Here is a 20,708-nt window from a genome sequence, read left to right on the forward strand (position 1 = left end):
ACCAACCCTGCAACAGACAAAGGTCTGATCTCCAAAATATATAAAGAACTCAAGAAACTACACTTTAAAATGCTAATTAACCCAATAAAAAAATGGGGCACTGAACTGAACAGAGAATTCTCAACAGAAGAAATTCAAATGGCCAAAAGACACTTAAGGTCATGCTCAACCTCCTTAGCGATAAGGGAAATGCAAATTAAAACAACTTTGAGATACCATCTTACACCTGTCAGAATGGCTAAAATCAAAAACACCAATGATAGCCTTTGCTGGAGAGGTTGTGGAGAAAGGGGCACACTCATTCATTGCTGGTGGGAATGCAAACTTGTGCAACCACTTTGGAAATCAGTGTGGCGATTTCTCAGGAAATTTGGGATCAACCTACCCCAAGATCCAGTAATACCACTATTGGGAATATACCCAAGAGATGCCCCATCAAATGACAAAAGTATCTGTTCAACTATGTTCATAGCAGCATTTCTTGTAATAGCCAAAACCTGGAAACAACCTAGATGCCCTTCAATGGAGGAATGGATGAAGAAAGTGTGGAATATATACATATTAGAGTACTACTCAGCGGTAAAAAACAATGACTTCTCGAATTTTGCGTGCAAATGGATGGAAATAGAAAACACTATCCTGAGTGAGGTATCCCAGACCCAAAAAGAGGAACATGGGATGTACTCACTCCTAATCGGTTTCTAGCCATAAATAAAGGACATTGAGCATATAATTTGTGATCCTAGAGAAGCTAAATAAGAAAGTGAACCCAAAGAAAATTGTATAGTCATCCGCCTGGAGAGGGGAAGTAGACAAGATTGCAGGGCAAAAACTGGGAACTTGCGGGTGAGGTGGCATGGGGCAAAGGGGAAATGGGATGAGAAACATGAGAAGCGGAGGATGGGAGGAGCTCGGGGGATAGGGATGGTTGGGATACGGGAGCAGCGAAGTATATATCCTAACTAAGGGAACCATCTTAGGGTTGGCAAGAGACTTGACTCTAGAGGGGTTCACAGGTGTCCAGGGAGATGTCCCCAGCTGGTACCTTGGGCAACTGAGGAGAGGGAACCTGAAATGACCCTATCCTATACTGATGAATATCTTACATATCACCTTAGAACCTTCATCTGGCAATGGTTCGAGGTAGAGACAGAGACTCAATTTGGAGCAACGGTCTGAGCTCTTAAGGTCCAAATGAGGAGCAGAAGGAGGGAGAACATGAGCAAGGAAATCAGGACCACGAGGGATGCACCCACCCACTGTGACAGTGGATCTGATTTATTGGGAACCCACCAAGGCCAGCTGGTCTGGGACTGAATAAGCATGGGTTGAAACTGGACTCTATGAGCATGGCGGACAATGAAGGCTGATGAGAAGCCAAGGACAATGGCACTAGGTTTCGATCCTAACACATGAACTGGCTTTGTGGGAGCTTAGCCTGTTTAGACGCTCACCTTCCTGGACGTAGATAGAAGACCTTCGTCTTCCCGCAGGGCAGAGAATTTGGACTGCTCTTCAGTATCGAGAGGGAGCGGGAATGGTATGGGGGGTGGAGAAGAGGAGTGGGGATAGGGGGACGGGAGTGGGTGGAGGGGGCAATATTTGGGAGGAGGGGAGGGAAATGGGAAACGGGGAGCAAGTGGAAATATTAATTAAAAAAGAATAAAAAAAATTGAATGACTTTGGAAAGCTGGAATCATTTAACTTGTATCTTCAGCAATAAATGTTATAAATTTATATAAAATTCAAGTAATTTTTTGAAAAACTAGCCACCAAATCAAGATGTCCTACAAACATAATTGTTGTTTCCAGCCATTTTATAACCAAAAATGACCCTTGAAAATGGGAGGATTTATGTTAGCTTATCATGATAGGGAAGGTGTGGTAGACTAATTCAATTCATAGCATAACAACACAGAACAGGGCAGTACAGAGGAAGAGGCCCAAGCAATATGGTGCTCAACTCTCCCACACTTGCTTTATCTAACTTCTACTACTTGCCAACAACATCATCATATCCTGAACTCCCCAGGAACTTAATCAATTCATTATATGAGCATTCTCAGGTATACCTAAGGCAATGTGGTTTACTAATTCCATGGACAATTCCAACTCTGTCAAGTAAGCAGTAAGATTAAACATCATCATAAAGTTTTTAGCTAAAAAAATGTACACAATAATAATGTTTAAATGTTGTATAATATTTGATTTCTAAATTAACCGTTTCTATAAAATTTAATTATTTTATTATAGCTGTGAAAACATTAAAATGATACATATCATACTTGTATTAGTTATTACTGAGAAAGAATAAAAGTCAGTAAATTAATTATACTATTAAGATCATATTTTACAATAAAAGCCTAATATGGTTAAAAAAAAAGAGTAGATTCAATAAATTACCCTTTTATTCTGTCATATCAGTATCCTTTATGAAAAAAAAAAAAACAAGAATTCTAAATCTCATCTCCTTTGTTCAACTTTCTTCCTGAGTGTGAAAATAACAACTTATTACCAACCCCCTTAAAAATGACAATATCCATAACCCATTAAACTACCATAAATCAGCCACTTCACCTTTTGAGAATATGGGTGTTGTATTCTATTTATTTATTTGTAAAAAAAACTAACCATCATTTTTCTTTTTTTGGCTCAATGTCCTTTATTTATGGCTAGAAATCATCAATTGGGGTCTGGGTTACCTCACTCAGGATAGTGTTTTCTATTTCCATCCATTTGCATGCAAATTTCACAATGTCATTGTTTTTTACCACTGAGTAGTATTCTAATATGTATATATTTCACACTTTCTTCATCCATTCTTCCATTGAAGGGCATCTAGGTTGTTTTCAGGTTCTGTCTATTACAAATAATGCTGCTATGAACATAGTTGAAAAAATGTTATTGTAATATGATAGGGCATCTCTTAGGTATATTCCCAAGAGTGGTATTGCTGGATCCTGGGGTAGGTTGATCCTGAATTTCCTGAGAAACCGCCACACTACTTTCCAAAGTGGTTGCACAAGTTTGCATTCAGACCAGCAAATGATGAATGTACCCCTTACTCCACAACCTCTCCAGCAAAGGCTATCATTGAGTTTTTTGATTTTCACCATTCTGAGAGGTGTAGTATGGTATCTCAAAGTTGTTTTGATTTGCATTTCCCTGATTGCTAAGGAGGTTGAGCATGACCTTAAATGTCTTTTGGTAATTTGAACTTCTTCTGTTGAGAATTCTCTGTTCAGTTCAGTGCCCTGTTTTTTAATTGGGTAAATTAGGATTTTAAAGTGTAGTTTCTTGAGTTCTTTATATATTTTGGAGATCAGACTGGAGTTAAAAGTATACAATGGAAGAAAGAAAGCATCTTCAACAAATAGTGATGGAATAACAGGACGTCAATTTTAGAAGAATGAAAATAGATCCATATGTATCACCATGCACAAAACTCAAGTCCAAATGGACCAAAGACGTCAATATCATTCTGAACACCCTGAACCTGATAGAAGAGAAAGTGGCAACTACTCTAGAATATATAGGCATAGGCGATTGCTTCCTACATATAAACCCAGCAGCACAGACATTAAGGGCAACATTGAATAAATGGGAACTCCTGAAACTGAGAAGCTTCTGTAAAGCAAAGGACACTGTCACTAAGACAAAAAAGCAGCCTACTGACTGGGAGAAAATCTTCACCAACCCTGCAACAAAGGTCTGATCATTTTTCATTTTACATAACAATCCTAGTTATTACTCCCTCCCCTCCTTCCAATCCCTCCACTTATCCCCCTCCACCTTCCCCTGTTCACTACTGAGAGAGGATAAGACACATTGCTCTGGAGAAGATCCAAGGCCCTTCATACTATATCTAGGCTGAGTTAGGTATTCTTCCAAAAAGAATAGGTTCTCAAAAAGCCAGTAAAAGAAGTATGGATAAATTCTGGTGCCTCTTCCAGTGGCCCCACAATCTGTCCCAGCCATGCAACTTTCACTCACATCCAGATGGTTCAGTTTGGTCCTATGCTGGTTCCTTTCCTGTCTGACTGGAGTTGGTGAGCATCCGTAAGCTCAGGTAAACTGTTGCAGTGGATGTCCCCATTGTGGTCTTGATCTCTTATCTCCCTGGACTTTGGGGGCTCAGCCAGCACTCTGCTGGAGGTCTCTGACTTTGTTTCCATCAGTTGCTGGATGAAGCTTTTATGGTGACATTTACTATATTCATCAATCTGACTATAGGGCAAGACCACTTCTGACACCCTTTCCTCTATTGCTTAGGGTCTGAGCTGGAGTCATCATTGTGGATTCCTTGGAATTTCTGTAGTTCCAGGATTCTTGCTAGCCCCACAATGGCATGCTCAAGTAAAATATCTCTTTCCTTGCTCTCTATCTCTGTCCTTCCACCATCTCAATTATCCATTTAACTCAAGTTCTCCTCACCCCTCCCCTTCTTCCCTCCTCTTCACTTTTAAACCTCCTGTATTCCCCTACTCCATGCTCCCATTTTTCTCAGGAGATCTTGTCTATTCCCCATTCCCAAGTGGATCTATACATGTTTTTCTTAGGGTTAACCTTGTTACCGAGCTTCTTTAGTTTCATGGATTATAGGCTTGTCGTCCTTTACTTTACAGCTAGTATATACTTATGAGTGAGTACATACCATGTTCATCTTTCTGGGTCTGGGTTACTGCAGTCAAAATTTTTTCTAGTTCCATCCATTTGCATGCAAATTTCAAGTTGTCATTGTATTTTGCCATGAGTATAGCATTTGTATGCCATTTGTAGTGATGAGGCAAACAGGCCTGCTTTTCATCCCTCCTGTTTCCCGCATGGCTAGCTTTATACCTGAAGTAACAACACACAAATTATATTCATTTAAACACTGCCTGGCCCATTAGTTCTAGCCTCTTATTGGCAAATTCTCACATCTTGTTAACCCATTTCTAATAATCTGTGTAGCACCACGAGGTAGTGGCTTACTGGGAAAGGTTGTAGCCTATATCTGTCTCGAGTTGGAGAATCATGGCCTCTAAATCATTTCCCTTCTTCCCAGCATTCTGTTCTGTCTTCCCCACCTACCTATGTTCTGATCTATCAGGCCAAGCAGTTTTCTTTATTAATTAGCCAATGAAAGCAACAGATAGATAGAAGACCCACCTACATCATTTCCCCTTTTTCTGATTAAACAAAAGAGAAAGGCTTTTACTTTACCATAGTAAAATTACATATAACAAAGCAGTTATAAATCAAGAATTACAGGTACAATATTTATATCTATTATATCTTTTATCATAACAATGGAAAACTATAACTATCTATCTATTCTTCAACTCCATCAAAGACTCCAGAAAGATATAATATTACCTAAGTAAACAAGAAATAAGCATCTTCCAAACTCTAGAAATGACAGAGACATCTCGCTGCCTGGATAGTCACCCAAAGTTCTTTTGTACCGTTGGGGCATCCATCTTCAGCCTACAGGCCCATAGTATCCAACAGACATTTCCATGAAGCAGGAAATTTCAAAGGCAGTTCAGCCACTATCTGCTGTGTCCTGCAGAATGTCTCACAGACTCTTTCATGAAGCGGAAACTATGAAAGACCATCTCACCTTTAGGCAAGTTCAGCAGTCCTCTTTCTGAGGGTTCTTTGTGTCAGTTTTTGCAAAAGTCCAGGCAAGTGCAGTTTCTTGTCCAAATGGCTATCAAACTTCATAAGGAGCCTCTTTGATGCCCATCTTCCTCTTGAAGTAGCTGGTTCTGTCAGGAGCAGATGTGTCTCATTTTCATGAAAAATCCTAAGTTATTAAAACACTTAAAATGCCATATTCTGTAGTCTTTGAAAGATATGAAGAATGCTTATCAAACTGAAATATATATCTAGAAAACCTAACTAATATGACTACAAGCTTGCCTATTATTGATTTATACCATTGTATAAATGTACCACATTTTCTTCATTCTTCAGTTGAGGGACATCCAGGTTGTTTCCATATTCTTGCTACTTCAAATAATGCTGCTATGAACATAGTGGGCATAATATTCTTAAATTTGATTCCTAGTGTCTATGCTCAGTGGTATCTTTAGGGGATTATGAAAAGAAAAACTTTAATTATCAAGCCTTGATAGAGGTAGCTGTATCATATTTTGTTTAGTTTGTGTAATTGGAAGTGCAGTGCTTGTCTCAGTCCTGGCTAGAGTAGTTTATTAGGGTGAATCACCACACCTATTCACCTCAAAATTTTCTGAGCAAGTTTGCAATTCAAAAACAATATTTAAGTGGTGTTTTTCACCTTAGTGGTGTTGTGGGACCATATCTTCTTTTTGTTTACTTTAAAGGTTGCTATTAGACCTGCTTATGATTCATGGCTGAAAAGTAATAGAGACTCAAACCCCAAATCATGTACAAGAAGCTAAATAAAGCCTTTTTCTATAAATAGTTATTACCCTATATTTACTATTAACATTATAATAAAAAGCTTAATGTGTTTTATATTATAAAATGCATATCAAAAAAAATAGTTATGGTTCAATATAAAAGCAATGTGTTATGAGCCTAGTGGCAACAAAGTAGTACTGAAATATCTGATTTTCTTCTGTTCCATATCAGGTGGCTCTTCTGACATGAGACAGAGATTTTGATTTTCCTTTAATAAGCATGTTTGTGTTTAGGTGATAGAGGAGGGTCATCTGTATATCTGATGCTTTCATTGGTTAATTAATAAAGAAAGCTGTTGGCCTGAAGGGCAGAATTTAGATAGGTGGAGTGAACCAAATAGAATGCTTGGAAGAAGGGAAGTGAGCCAGACACTATAGCTCTCCTCTCCAAGATGGAAGCAGGTTAAGATCCTTTCTGGTAAGCCATCACCTGGCTTCAGTCTAAAATACCAAAGCAAAAATAAAATTGAAGATTGGGAAAACAACTCAGTTGGTAACATAGTTCTATGAGCAAGACACTATAAATTTGGATTCCTAATATCCAAATAAGAAGCTGGGAATAGCAGTGGATATCTAGAGTTTCAACACTGGTGACAAATGGGTGCATCATAGGAGCATTTTGACATGCCAGTAAGGCTCAATTGATGAAATCCATGTTGATTTATAAACTCTAATCTAAAGAGGAGTTATTATTGGTTGAAAGAAACCCAAGACCTACCTCTAGCCTCTATATGTGTGTTTACACATGAGAACAATCACTTGTATACACAATTGTACATACCCACAACAGTTAAAAACACTGCACACACACACACACACACACACACACTTGTACAAAGAAAGAAAGAGAATATTAAGTGGACTTATAAAAAGGGTTTCAATACCCAAAACAAAGAGTTAACATTTGGTCCATCAATTTTCTTCATTTTGGTAAACCATAAAATACAAAAATTTGGAATTGCTACAAGAAATTTTACACAAATTGTCATCTCCTTATAATCTATGTTATTCTACTCTAGAAACCATCAACTTTTTATGGCTGAACATGTGTGCTATTATTAAATACCATGCTGTGCTTTCAGCATTTAGCATGCATGCACTGATTTTAATTACACAATTTAGATGAATTTGAAGGAGATTAAAAGAAAAGTTTATTTCCATTTCCATGAGACTGAAGGACAAATAAGTCCATAGAGGTAGGCAAGGAAAAGAGGAGGCGAACCAGAGAACATGAGGTGCAACAAGATATGTTTGGCTTTCTTTGATTTCAGAATAATGGTAAAATAAGAGAAACCAGCATTGAAAATTGTATCATTATCAGCTTTCTGCTCAGTTAAGTGGTTACTCAAATGATTATACACAAAACTGGAGCATGATGAAGAGTTAGAATTAAATGATACACAATGATTTAAATTGAAATTAATATACCTATGAATGGTACAGTGAGTATATTTGTATGCTCTCATAGGGAAATATGCATGTAGTTCTGAACAAAGCTACAGTGAGATAGTTTGAAGCAAGAGGATATAAGAATAAAAATATCCGGTCTATTGTTCTGTATGAGATATGAAGAGACACACCTAACACAAAGATTCTAAGCTATGTCACTGATTGTGAAACATCTGTGTCCACTCAGTCCACAAATCAATTAACATCACATAAAATTTAAGTCATCTATCACAAGAGAGACCAATATCTGGTAAGGGCTACATCTAAATGCTTTTGGTAGACCAACTGTTTCACTTGTCAGAAGTCACCCATTCTTATATAATCCACATGCCAATAACAGAAGAAAACATGACTTCAAAGGTTAATCTTAAATTATTGGAATATTATGTAATTCTGACATCATATATTCTCCAAGTACAAGTCACTGAGTGCCTATTAAGCATGAATTTATCCTGACACAGTGTATAGGGAACCATTATGATGCTCTGAGCACCAGAGTAAGAACATCATATTGCAAAGAGAAGGAGTATAATATCAGGCTATGCCAAATTTCCATGATTCCAAGTGTGTCCTTTGAGTCAAGTGCATAAAAACCCAAAAAGGACTTCTAGTAAGCCTAGAGTATTTCTCCCTCCTCAATGTGCTCAATAAACTGAAGTACCTTCAAACTGGCATTGAATGACTTCCTTTGACAGATAGTATTTGTGCTACAAGAACATTGATAATGCAAAGTCCAGTCTGTGTTCACAGCACTATTTTACTCCTTTTTTATAGTCTGTCACTGACCCACAGTTTTTGCTTTGTACCTTGTGGTAATTACTTTTCCTTATTCCTCATTATTAGCATATATTTGCATCCACATCCAAAATAAATAATATAATTTTAAACAACTTTAAGTCAGATATAAGACATCTCTCATATTTGTCCTTCAAGCCTGTTTTTCATAGCTCTGTTTCTGATGATTCTAGAAGCTGTGTTTGCATCTCTCAATGTATTGCTGTTCTTTTAATATCATTAAAAGCATCAAATGTGGAAGTAGGTAGAATCAGATTCCTGTAACGATGTTCAGTCTTGCTAATTCTGGATAATAAAATAACAGCAATCAGATTAATATAAGCAAAGGATTTTATGAAATTTCAAGTTATCCAAAATGAATGGTGTATGCTAGAATTTCTTCATATTTGAAAACAGATATATTGTCAGTTTCTATACTACTAAATATTAATCCAGATATTTTTGCTTTAGTGTGAGATTTTTTCATTTAAGTTGATTTATTATTAAAATATTCTTTGTTTTCAAACCTGTCTTCTTCTAATTGTGTCCTTTTCTTTGTGAGGGTATGTGAACATGATTATAGGTACCCAAGGAGGTCAAAGGTTTTGTCTCCCATTGGAGCCAAAATTAAAAGTGGTGGTATATAAATGAGGTTGGTGATATAAATCAAATCTTGGTCTTGGATTTAAAGAAATTTGTATAACCACTGTATAACCACTGATCTATCTCACCAGATATATAACTACTGTTTATTATAAACTGTCCTTCAACATTTTATTACAACGTATCTTTAAATTATATATTAATGTAAGTATATAATTTCTTCAAAATCTCACCACTAACCACTTGCTCTTTTACAAATTTATAACTTTAATTACATGATGTATATAAAGAGAGAACACATATTTTATCATTTTAAGTTAAAATGTATTTTATTTCTGTTTCATCAAGAATGCTAGACACTGACATGGGAATGCAAATGATCCTAAGAGTAGCACTTATTTAGGAGCATTAACCAAGGAAGGAATGATGAAGAAATCCCAGTGTGCAGAGGTACTAACCACTGGAAATATAAGTCACTGATTCTGAGCACACAATATGACAGGCACATGAGGAATGGAAGTCTTATATCACATTTGCCCTGTTACATAGGATAAAACAGTGGGACTATGAGATGCATAAGAGAGGAGACAGTGTGCAGACCCAGCTCAAGCTGTAGGTTTGAGGGAAAAAACAAGCAGCATGATGCCTTGGAAAACAGCCCAGGAAAGTTACTGGTTGACCCACCGGAAGTCATCATGGATCTTTGTATATTACATCGTTTATCCACGTTTGTTCACTACCTAATCATATGCAAATTTGCTATATACAAAGTTTTCAGAATAGAAATCTAAGGCTTATCTCTCTCAACCAGCAGGAGAGTGCATAATTAGAATGACGAAACTAGGGTGCCCAGTCTCATTCCACATGGAGTGGTTGTAGAGGGTCCTTTTCCTGTTGACTGTAGACCAAAATAGGATACCAAAGGCCAGAGCTTCACAGTAAACTGCAACACAGATACACTTATTTTGTACACACACACGTGTGTGTGTTTGTGTGAGTGTGTGTGAGTCTGGCTGTGTCTAAATTATTTGTATGAGGTGAAACTGTGTTATCATCAGTGTTTATGTGACCTCAGTTACTCTTATATCTACTGCTTTTTGGTTTGTTACTTTTTTATGTTTTGAATACAAATCCCAGTTCCCTTTCCATACTCATCTACCACTCCCCACTATTTTACACTCCATATCCAATCATTTCCTACAAACGTTGTAATTTCATTATTCATTGGAGATGAACAATATTTTCCTATTATATGTAACTCATATACTTTATTTTCTGGTATGCTTATGAATAACTTGTTTAATTTTAATATTTTGCTGAAGTAAACAAAACAGCAACAAACATAGGGTTCTAAATATAAATACATAAGATATGAGATACTCTGAATATTTTTCCAATACAGAGACATGAGGATCATATGTTAGTTCTAGTTTAGTGTTATAAGAAATCTCCAATCAGATTTCTACAATGGTTGAACTAATTTTTGTCACCATCACTGTATATGAGGACTGCTTTCTCTCAGGATCTCAAAAATTTGTCAGACTTTTTATAGCAGCCACTTCTACTTGGGAAATCTTGTTTTTCAAAGTGGTATTAATTTGAATTAGCATGATGTCTATGAATACTGAGCACTTTTAAAAATATTTATTGAGGGTTGTATGTCTTTTATTTCATCTATCTGTGTGCTGCTTGGCATAATTGGATCTTACCCCTTGTATGATGTGTAGCTGTTAAAACCATGGTCGCATTCTGCTTTCCATCTGTCTCATTAGTTGCTTAAATCTATTGACATTTTTTAGCAATCCTTGTTTTCCTGGTGTACTCTTTCTTTTGAGACATGTTTTCTTAGTGTAACCTTGGCTGTCCTGGAACACTCCTGCAACATGCTCTATGGATCAGGCTGATCTCGATCTCACAGAAACCTGCCTACTGCTGGCTCCCAAGTGCTCGGATTAAAAGGCAGGTATAATTAGTGCCCAGATTCCCTAGTGTTCTCTTACTCCTCTTTAGACTCTTACATTCTATCTGCCACCTGTTCTACAGAGTTCCCATTTAGAATTGAATCCTTCGCTGTGTCTCACACTCTGCATATTGTTGGCAATGGATTTCTATACTTATAATTATCTTGTAAAGAGGAAATATGTCTGATTATGACTGAGCTAACCACTGATATATGAATATTTTAGAATGTCATTAGGAATAAATTTTTGCTATGTTATTTTAGAATAATACTAGTATTTGACTTTGCCAGAGGTCCCTGATCTTTCTCTTCTCTTGTTCTTGGGAATAAGAACAGTGCTATAGATGGTCTTCATCTCATAGGGTAATCCTTAAAGGAAATCAGACATTGGTTGATTATTACCCAGAGTTTTGTGCCAGTATTTTGCTAAAACCTACTTCATTCAGGTATATGCTACAGAAATAGCTGGACTGAAATTTATCTTTCTACTCTTGTAGCATGCATAATACCTTCCAGTTCCTGTAAATACTAATCACGACAGGTGAAGACTCTAGATAGGCAACGGCTCAAGTTAACTATTTTCAATGATTTTGTATAAGTATTGCCTTTGTCAATATTACCTTACCTATGTGGACACCAAGTAATATATTTAGCAGTAACTGGGTTGTTTGTGTGTTGCATGGGACTTGCTTGGTCAATAATCCAATTAGATAAAACCTATTCCTAGACTTGGAGGCCTCATTTGATTATGAGAGATATCCATCTACATCTCCATCTTCCCTGTTATATGTAAATCTATTTAAATTACCTTCATATACGTATGTAATTTAGGCAGCTCCTGTTTCATTGTTTTCCATATGAACCTCCAATTGGCCTTTAGTTTTACTTTTCCCTCTCCATAAAACCTCTATTCTTCCCTCTTCTCTCTTACAATTTGATCCTATTCCATTGCACAACATCCCAGTACATCACTCTGCATTCCATTTCAGCTTACTGGATAGATTTAACCTAACTGCCCAGTCCCATAATATACACCTAACATGTGTGGTTATGTGGAATAAAACATACTTACCTAAGCCTCAAGAGCAAATATCCTCATGTAAGGGCATGTATACCATGTATATATTTTGGGGTCTGGGTTACCTCACTCCGGATGCCTTTTTCCCTAGATCCAGTTCTCTGTCTTCAAATTTTATGACTTTGAAATTTAAACATCTGAATAATATTCCATCATGTTAATGAACCGTATTTTCTTTATCCATCCATCCACTGTAGGACATCTAGGCAGAAATAAATATGTTTGAGCAAGTGTCATCATCTTAGTTTGCAAAATCTTCTAGATATATGAATAATCTGAAACTTGAGGTAGATCTCCTGAGGAACCTTTACTATGATTTCTATAATGCCTGTACAAATTTTTATTTTCACCTGTAAGTTCTCCTTACTCTACTTGACCAAATAATGAACTCTCATTTGTTTTATTGATCTAGGACATACTGAATTAAGATATATTTATGTCTAAGAACACATTTGATTTGCCTTTCCTTCATTGTGGTGAATTTTGAATATTTCTTTTCTTACTTTTCAACCTTTTTGAGACTTCTCACTTTGAATCTATCCAATTTTTAATTGATTTGTTTGTGTTCTTGATACCCTGTATTTGTGGGTTCTTTAGATATTCAAGAAATTATCCTCATAATGAATGAGAAGTTGCTAAAAAATATTTTCCATTTTGTAGCCTGATCTATGTGTGTGGGGGAGAGTGTAATATATTTTTTCACATTCTTCAACATGAATCCAAACCATTTGGCCAGCTTTATTTGTTGAGGATGATCCCCTTTTATTTCTAGTTGGACTTTTGTCTTCTTTAAAAAAAAAAAAAGACAAATGTCTGTAGGTGTTTGGGATTACATAACTGACTTCAATTTTTTCCATTGATCAACATGCCAGGTTTATGCCAAGACCATGCTATTTTTATTACTACACCTCTATAGTATAATTTGATGTCAGGGATGGTAATATCTTCAACAGTTCTTGTATTAATTAGGATTATTTTAACTTCCTGAATTCTTGTTCTTGTTGTTTTCAGATGAATCTGAACATTGTCCTTTCAATTATGAATATTTGTGGTGGAATTTTGCTGAAGCTTGTATTGAATCTGTAGATTGCTGTTTATAAAATGGGAATTTTAGCTGTATGAATCCTACTAATTCATTTGTGGGGGATATCTTTCCATGTCTATTAGCTTTCTCAATTTTTTCTTCAATATTTTAAAGTTTTTATCGTACAAATACTTTACTTGGTTAAAGTTACCACAAGATATTTTTGAGGCTCTTGTGAATGTACTGTCTCCTTGTCAAGTTCTATCTCAATTTCATTATCATATGCATATAGAAAGGTCACTGATCTCTGTGCATTTATATCATGCCCTGATACTTAATAATCATATTTCTTAGTTGTAGGAGTTTGCAGAAGGCATTTTAGGGTTACTTGTGTATTCAATCATATCATCTACAAGGATAGATACTTTGAGTTCTTCCATTCCTAATTTTGTCCACTTTATTTCCTTAGTTATATTAATGTTCTAGATAAAAGTTCAAGTACTATTTTGAATTGGTATATAGAGAGTGGATAAACTTGTTCCTGATTTAGGTGGAAATGCTTATAAATTCTTTAAATTTCAGTTGACATTTGTTGAGAGCTTCCAGTGTATTGTACTTCTTATGGTGAAATATATTCCTTGTGTTCCTAGAGTCTCACACCATTTATCATGAAGAGATATGAGATTTTGTTAAACTCAATTTTCAGTCCTACAATGTAATTATATGGATTTTGTCTTTTAGTCTGACTGTTTATGAATTACATTGGTAACTTTACAAATGTAAAACTTTACTTCATCTCTGGAATGAGTCCTACTTGCTCATAGTAGATAACATTTTTCATTTTTTCTTATATTAAATGTACATATTTTATCATAAATTTACATACAAAAATCCCCTTTTGCTATCAGAATCCTAGAGTCTTTACTGCTAGACTTCCCAAGAACATTTACAAACATATTAGAACACACTATCTCTTAGTTCCAACAACAGAACTTATATAGCAGGAAGGTATGCAAATAAGGCCCATCTGTTCTCATAAAAACCAGATAAATCCTGACTCTGAAGCTCAGACAAAAGAATCAGTCCTGAATGCCCAGGTCTTCCTATTCAGTGTTCAGCACTGAAAACAAAACGCACAATGGATTTGGTGCTGATGTGGGTTTTCCTTGTTGCTTTTTTAAAAGGTAATTTATGAAGAAGAGATACTGAGTATGTTGGTGAACATGAACAAGATATATAAAAGATAGAGCTTCAGTGGCAATTTACTAAAAACATTCTCTGTGTTTGCAGGTGTTCAGTCTGAGGTGAAGCTTGTGGAGTCTGGGGGAGACCTGGTGAAGCCTGGAGGATCCCTGAGACTCTCCTGTGTTGCCTCTGGATTCACTTTCAGTGACTACTGGATGAACTCGTTTCGGCAAGCTCCAGGGAAGGGGCTGGAGTGGGTTGGAGATATTAATAAAGACAGCAGTACAACAAACTATGCACCATCTGTGAAGGATCGATTCACCATCTCCAGAGACAATGCCAAGAACACTCTGTACCTGCAAATGAGCAGTGTGAGATCTGAGGACACAGCCACTTATTACTGTGCTAGAGACACAGTGATGGGACTTCAGTGTTAACTCAGACATAAACCTCACTGTTAGGCCACTCAGGGCCACCAGGGGATGCAAAAGACACAGAATACAGGTTCATCCCAGGAGTTTATGCAGACATGATTAGATTAAGCACTCCTCTCAGGTGTTTGACCTGCATTTCTTTTAAACTTTCTCTGGAATTTTCTCCACATTTATATTGTGAAGGGATCCAATGTCCTCAACACATTATATGTTCTTCTTGTGCTATGTTATCATATGAGGCACAGTCTCCATTGAACAAAGTGTTAAGTAACAACTACAAAGTACCCCACATTAGTCATTGAAATTTCATGAGAAGAAAATACACAGATATGTTGAGTTTTTTCATATTTTAGACAGAGGTCATGTCATGGTTTTTTGATTATAGCAGCATTAATGTTTGAGGGAAAACCAAAAGGAAAATGGCACCATGATCATTAGGTAAAAAAATCTTAACACATTTGGATGTCCTCTCTTATCCTTGAGGATAATGCACTCAGGTTAAAATGAGAACCAGGTGTGTTTCTAGTTCATTCGGTTATTCCATGACTTTCATCTTGTATCATAATAGAAATTTGTATAAACAGATCCCGTCAAGAAAACTTTATGAGATGTGAGATCTACCTACTTAGAAAATCAAAAACACAATTTGTCATTGTTATGTTATCTACTATAGGTCACATTGGGTCTTTGAGGTAAAATCTGATCACTGACAGAACAAGTTCATTTCTCTTAGATTCCCAGAATTCTTTACTGTAGTGCAAAACACTAAGGATATTTGCCTTTGTTATTTTTCTATTGCTATGAAAATACACTAAGATTAATGCAACATAAAATGAACACATTTATTATGCTTAAAGCTTCAGAATATTAGAGTGGACTATGATTGAGTCAAGGCTTGGTGGCTGGAACAGCAGCTGAGGGTCTCAAGTTCAATCTGAAACAAGAAGCAGAAGTCACTGAGATAGCATGAGTCTTTAGTATAATCTAACTTTTCAAAATGGCACACCTCCTACAAGATAAAATCTCTTAATTTTTACCAAATATTTTCTCCAAGTGAGACTCAGTATTTAAACATACGAGTCTCTGTGAGGCTTTCTTATTCAAACTTACATATCCAATGAAGGGACGACAGTTTGGGCCTCATGTATGAGAAATATAGAGTTGGAAAAGAAGGGAACTGTTCTCAGGATCACCTTTCTCAACCTTCCTAAATTCAGTTAACATTATTGCTCATGTCTTGCTGTCCTTGAGAAGAACAGTCTCCTTCTTTTCCAGCCTCTATATAAACCATTTTCATAGCATACAGAAAGACATTTCACATGATTTCCTTTTCTATCTAATAAAAAAGGAAGGCTTTAACTTCATTATTATTTAACTTCATTACATACACCAAAACTGTTATTAAGCAAGGATTGCAGCTACAAGATTTAATGTATTTGTATTTGATGAAATTAAATCAAATATTCTACCATCCATCCTATTTTTACGAGTCTGAAGTTTCATATCTATTTTATTATTTTTCCTAAATAAGGAAAAAAATAATTACACCTATCTACTGTTCAACTACATCAAAGATCCCAGAAATATACAGTGTTATGTAATTAAAAAGGAAATTTATTGTAAATAAATGACTAACCATTAGAAATGACAGAGACTTTAGGCTGCCTGGATAGTCACCCAAAGTTCATAAGTAATTTTGGGGCATCCATTTTTAATTTATAGACTGACATTATCTGGTAGGTTTCTCAGTGATGCAGAGAATCTGAAGTACTATCTTTCCTATTTTGGTAACATTAGTCTGTCACTCTCTTTTGTTTCTTGAAGAATGTCTGACAGATTCTTCCTTGAAGAAGGATCTTTGAGGTACTGTCTCACCTTTTTTGGCAAGTCCCAGTTATCGTTTAATGGGTCCTGCATTCAAGATTATACAAAATTTTGTAAAGCTGTCCAGGCAACAAAACATTCTTGACCAAATGGCTAGTCTTGCCATTTAGAAGGCAAGCTGCATAAGGGGCTTCTTTGATGCCCATTATGCTCTTGAATTAATTGTTGCTGCCAGAAGCAGATATTTCATGTCCAAAGAATTCTCTGTTATTAAAACATTTTTAAAGTCATATTCTAGAGACCTTTGAAGTGTTTGAAGATTATCTATTCTTATGAAATGTATTTTTGTATAGTTAAACTAATAAGTCTATATGTTTCACTATTATAGATGAGTATTGATTTGGGTTCTACACTATATCACATTTTAAATGAGCTGCATAAATACAATACCTTAAAAAAAGAATAGAAATATACATATAGTATAAAATTTGCCCATTAATTTGTATCAAACAAGCAAAATCTATAACCATGTAATGTATTTTGATATTAATAGTTGGTTTTGGATTAAAATCGATGTAATAATCTACATTTTTATACTTTTACATCACAGTCACATTTTTTCTTTAGAAACAGATTGACTATGACCACTCACCATTTATAACCAACCTCCTTTAAATAAAATTAAACCTTTATTTTTTTAAAATTTGCATATTGGAAATTTGGGTATAGTTTTATTTTGGGGGAATGTAGTTTTCTATACTACTTCCTGCTGATTGGAGGTACTGGTAGCCTTACACTGATTCTGAGAAAAGATAAAATTATGGCTAAATATTTGCTGTAGTATTCTGTGTGGATCGAATGTGTAAGTCAGTTGCCTTTAAGCTCTTTTGGATGTTAAATCACCTGGGCTATTGCTCCCATGGAGACATCTCAGGTGTCTTAACTTGATCAAACCATATTAACCTAGAGGAACCCAGAGTTTCTCATTTTAGTGGAAATAAAAGCATAAGTGTTTTCCGAAGCAACATATCCTTAGATACAAATTATGAAGTCAAGATACCTTTATGTTGGTTTATCTAGGCAGCCCTCACAATCAAATGTCTCTCTGTAGCTAGCTCATTAATAGTCAAAAATTAAAAGGAAACACAATAGTATATGCAATTCAGACTCTCTGGGTATTTTTCATGTTTATGTGGCTCATTATAATATTTTGCTCTATTTTATTTTTATGAAATTCATTTTTCCTTTTAATTATATTTTTAATATTATCTTTATTGAGCTCTACATGTTTCTCTGATCTCCTTATCTTTCCTTCCCTGTCTTCCATCTCCCAAGATCCTCATGCTCCCAATTTACTCAGGAGATCTTGTCTTTTTCTACTTCTCATGTAGCTTATATCTATATATGTCTTTCTTGGGGTCCTCATTTTTGTCTAGGTTCTCTGGGATTGTGATTTTTGGGCTGGTTTTCTTTGATTTATGGTTAAAAACCACTTATGAGTGAGTACATATGCTAATTGTCTTTCTGTCTCTGGGTTACCTCACTCAAAATGATGTTTCCTAGCTCCATCCATTTTCCTGCAAAATTCAAGAAGTCATTATTTTTTTCTGCTGTGTAGTACTCCATTGTGTAATTATTTCACTCAGAGATTCCATCTTACACTTGTAAGAATGGCCAAGATCAGCCGGGCGGTGGTGGCGCAGGCCTTTAATCCCAGCACTCGGGAGGCAGAGGCAGGCTGATCTCTGTGAGTTCGAGACCAGCCTGGTCTACAAGAGTTAGTTCCCGGACAGGCTCCAAAACCACAGAGAAACCCTGTCTCGAAACCCCCCTCCCAAAAAAAAAAAGAATGGCCAAGATTAAAAAGACTGATGACAACTTATGCTGAAATGTGCGGCGAACTCCCTCACCAGCAGGAAAAGACGACCACCAGACGAGGATTCTTCCCAAATCACGCTTTATTGGAGCCTCTTGGTTGAAGGGAGAGCGGAAGCGAGGGGCTCCGAGCGCCAAACGGCAGCTGCTTATATAGGGGGTACGGGAACGAGTCGTGCCTGGATTGGCCGATGCACGCCTGCCGATGCTCCTGGCCACGGGATTGGCCCTAAGCACATCATCGTCACTGCACATACGAGAGGCACGATTCCACTGCATTGCCTAATATGGAGCTGTCCACCAAGCGAGGCCAGGGCCAAGCGCCATCTTGTAATGGCGGCCACTCGAAACGGCTCCCAGCAGAAATGGTTATGGGGTAAAGGGAACACTCCTTCATTTCTGGTGGGAATGCAAGCTGGTACATCCTTTTGGATATCAGTGTGGCTGCGGCTATTTCTCAGAAAATTAGGAAATAAACTTTCTCAAAACCCAGTAATACTACTTTTGGATATATATCCAAATGATGCTCAATCATACTATAAGACATTTGCTCAACTATGTTCTTAACAGCATTGTTTATTATAGCCAGAAGCAAGAAATAACCTAAATTATACTTTTAATCTATGACTCTATCTATCCTGTATCCCCTTATCTACCAAGACTGCATGTTTCTCAAACACATTTTGACTATTTTAGAGGCTTTTTTTTTATGAATTTCTCTTACTGCATATCTGTTATCTTTTATTATTTTACCTGAAGAGTTTTTTAGAACATTAAGATGCTGTGGCTAGGACAAAATTTCAGGCTTTGGCTGTTGACTCTGACCCATTTGGCATACTACGTGGTGGAGGTATGTTCACCACAAGCTTCTGGAGTCATGTTTACTGCCCCAACTCTAGGATGCAGTAGTAAATATCTTGTAGCTATGCTATGCTTTTCACCCTGCAACTGTGTTCTCAGGCCCACAGGCAGCTGATGGGATCCTCTTTACTGTATCACATCTAAGAGACTGAAGGAATCTACCATGTGTTCTAGCCCATGACAATGGGATGCCAGTTCAATCTCTCAGGCAGTTGTCTGGACATGTGTCTATGTGAAATGGCCAACATTGAAAGATTAGGGTGCCCAATGTCACTCCTTTTTTTGCACTTAGAATCTTTAGAAAGCTTTGAAAAGTCTTATGTGGATCCATTCCCCATGTTGGGTGCCATTTGTAGCTGGAGGTTTCTCATCCCATCTGATTCTGCACCTGCTTTTAAAATAACCATTCAGAGGTTTAATATTAATTATAACTGTTTGACCCATGACTTGGGTATAGTTATGCCCAGGTTTTATGTTTAAATTAACACATTTCTATTAGTTTATATTTAACCATGAGGTTCATGACTTGTTACCACACATCTTGCTTCTCTGGTGGCTATTGGCATCTCCCATTAAGCCTGTTTGGATTTCTCAGCTGGCTTTATTCTGCCTGGCTGTGGGCTAAATCAGCTTGTTGTTTAGCCAATGGTAATAAAATATATTCACTGCATACAGAGAGAATCCCATATTACATGTTAGGAATTATGCTCATGTATCCTATTCAAGTATAATAATGTGAAAATACAGTAGACATCAACAATGACTTTCCACACTATCATCTGTGTCAGACATTTACTTTTAAAATATTATTAGTTGTTAAATAATAATTTTTTATAAATAAGTTATTATATTGTTTTAATTTATGAACACACTGTGGAAACATAAGCAAAACCAATTAACATGTTGTCTCATATCATTATTTCTAGTTCAAATATATAATATATATCATTGAAAACTTTTGAAATTTATTTATTTATTTATTTTTAATTTTTTTATTTTTTTATTGAAAAAAAAATTTTCCGCCTCCTCCCCGCCTCCCATTTCCCTCCCCATCCTCCCGCCCCTCTCCCTCTCCCCCCACTCCTCTTCTCCTCCCTCTCCAGTCCCAGGAGCAGTCAGGGTTCCCTGCCCTATGGAAAGTCCAAGGTCCTCCCCCCTCCATCCAGATCTAGGAAGTTGAACATCCAAACTGTCTAGGCTCCCACAAAGC

The 20,708-nt window shown here is 36.4% G+C and overlaps 1 gene segment (V, D, J or C); it reads left to right on the forward strand.

The window, feature by feature from the left end:
* Window positions 1-14,457: 14,457 nt before the first annotated feature.
* LOC130882788 (immunoglobulin heavy variable 3-74-like) lies at window positions 14,458-14,941 on the forward strand. The segment is given in 2 exon segments: window positions 14,458-14,503; window positions 14,610-14,941. Coding segments are annotated over 2 exon segments (378 nt in total).
* The last annotated feature ends 5,767 nt before the right edge of the window (window positions 14,942-20,708 follow it).

This window comes from Chionomys nivalis, chromosome 10 (assembly GCF_950005125.1).
Source record: "Chionomys nivalis chromosome 10, mChiNiv1.1, whole genome shotgun sequence".
Lineage (NCBI taxonomy): Eukaryota > Metazoa > Chordata > Mammalia > Rodentia > Cricetidae > Chionomys > Chionomys nivalis.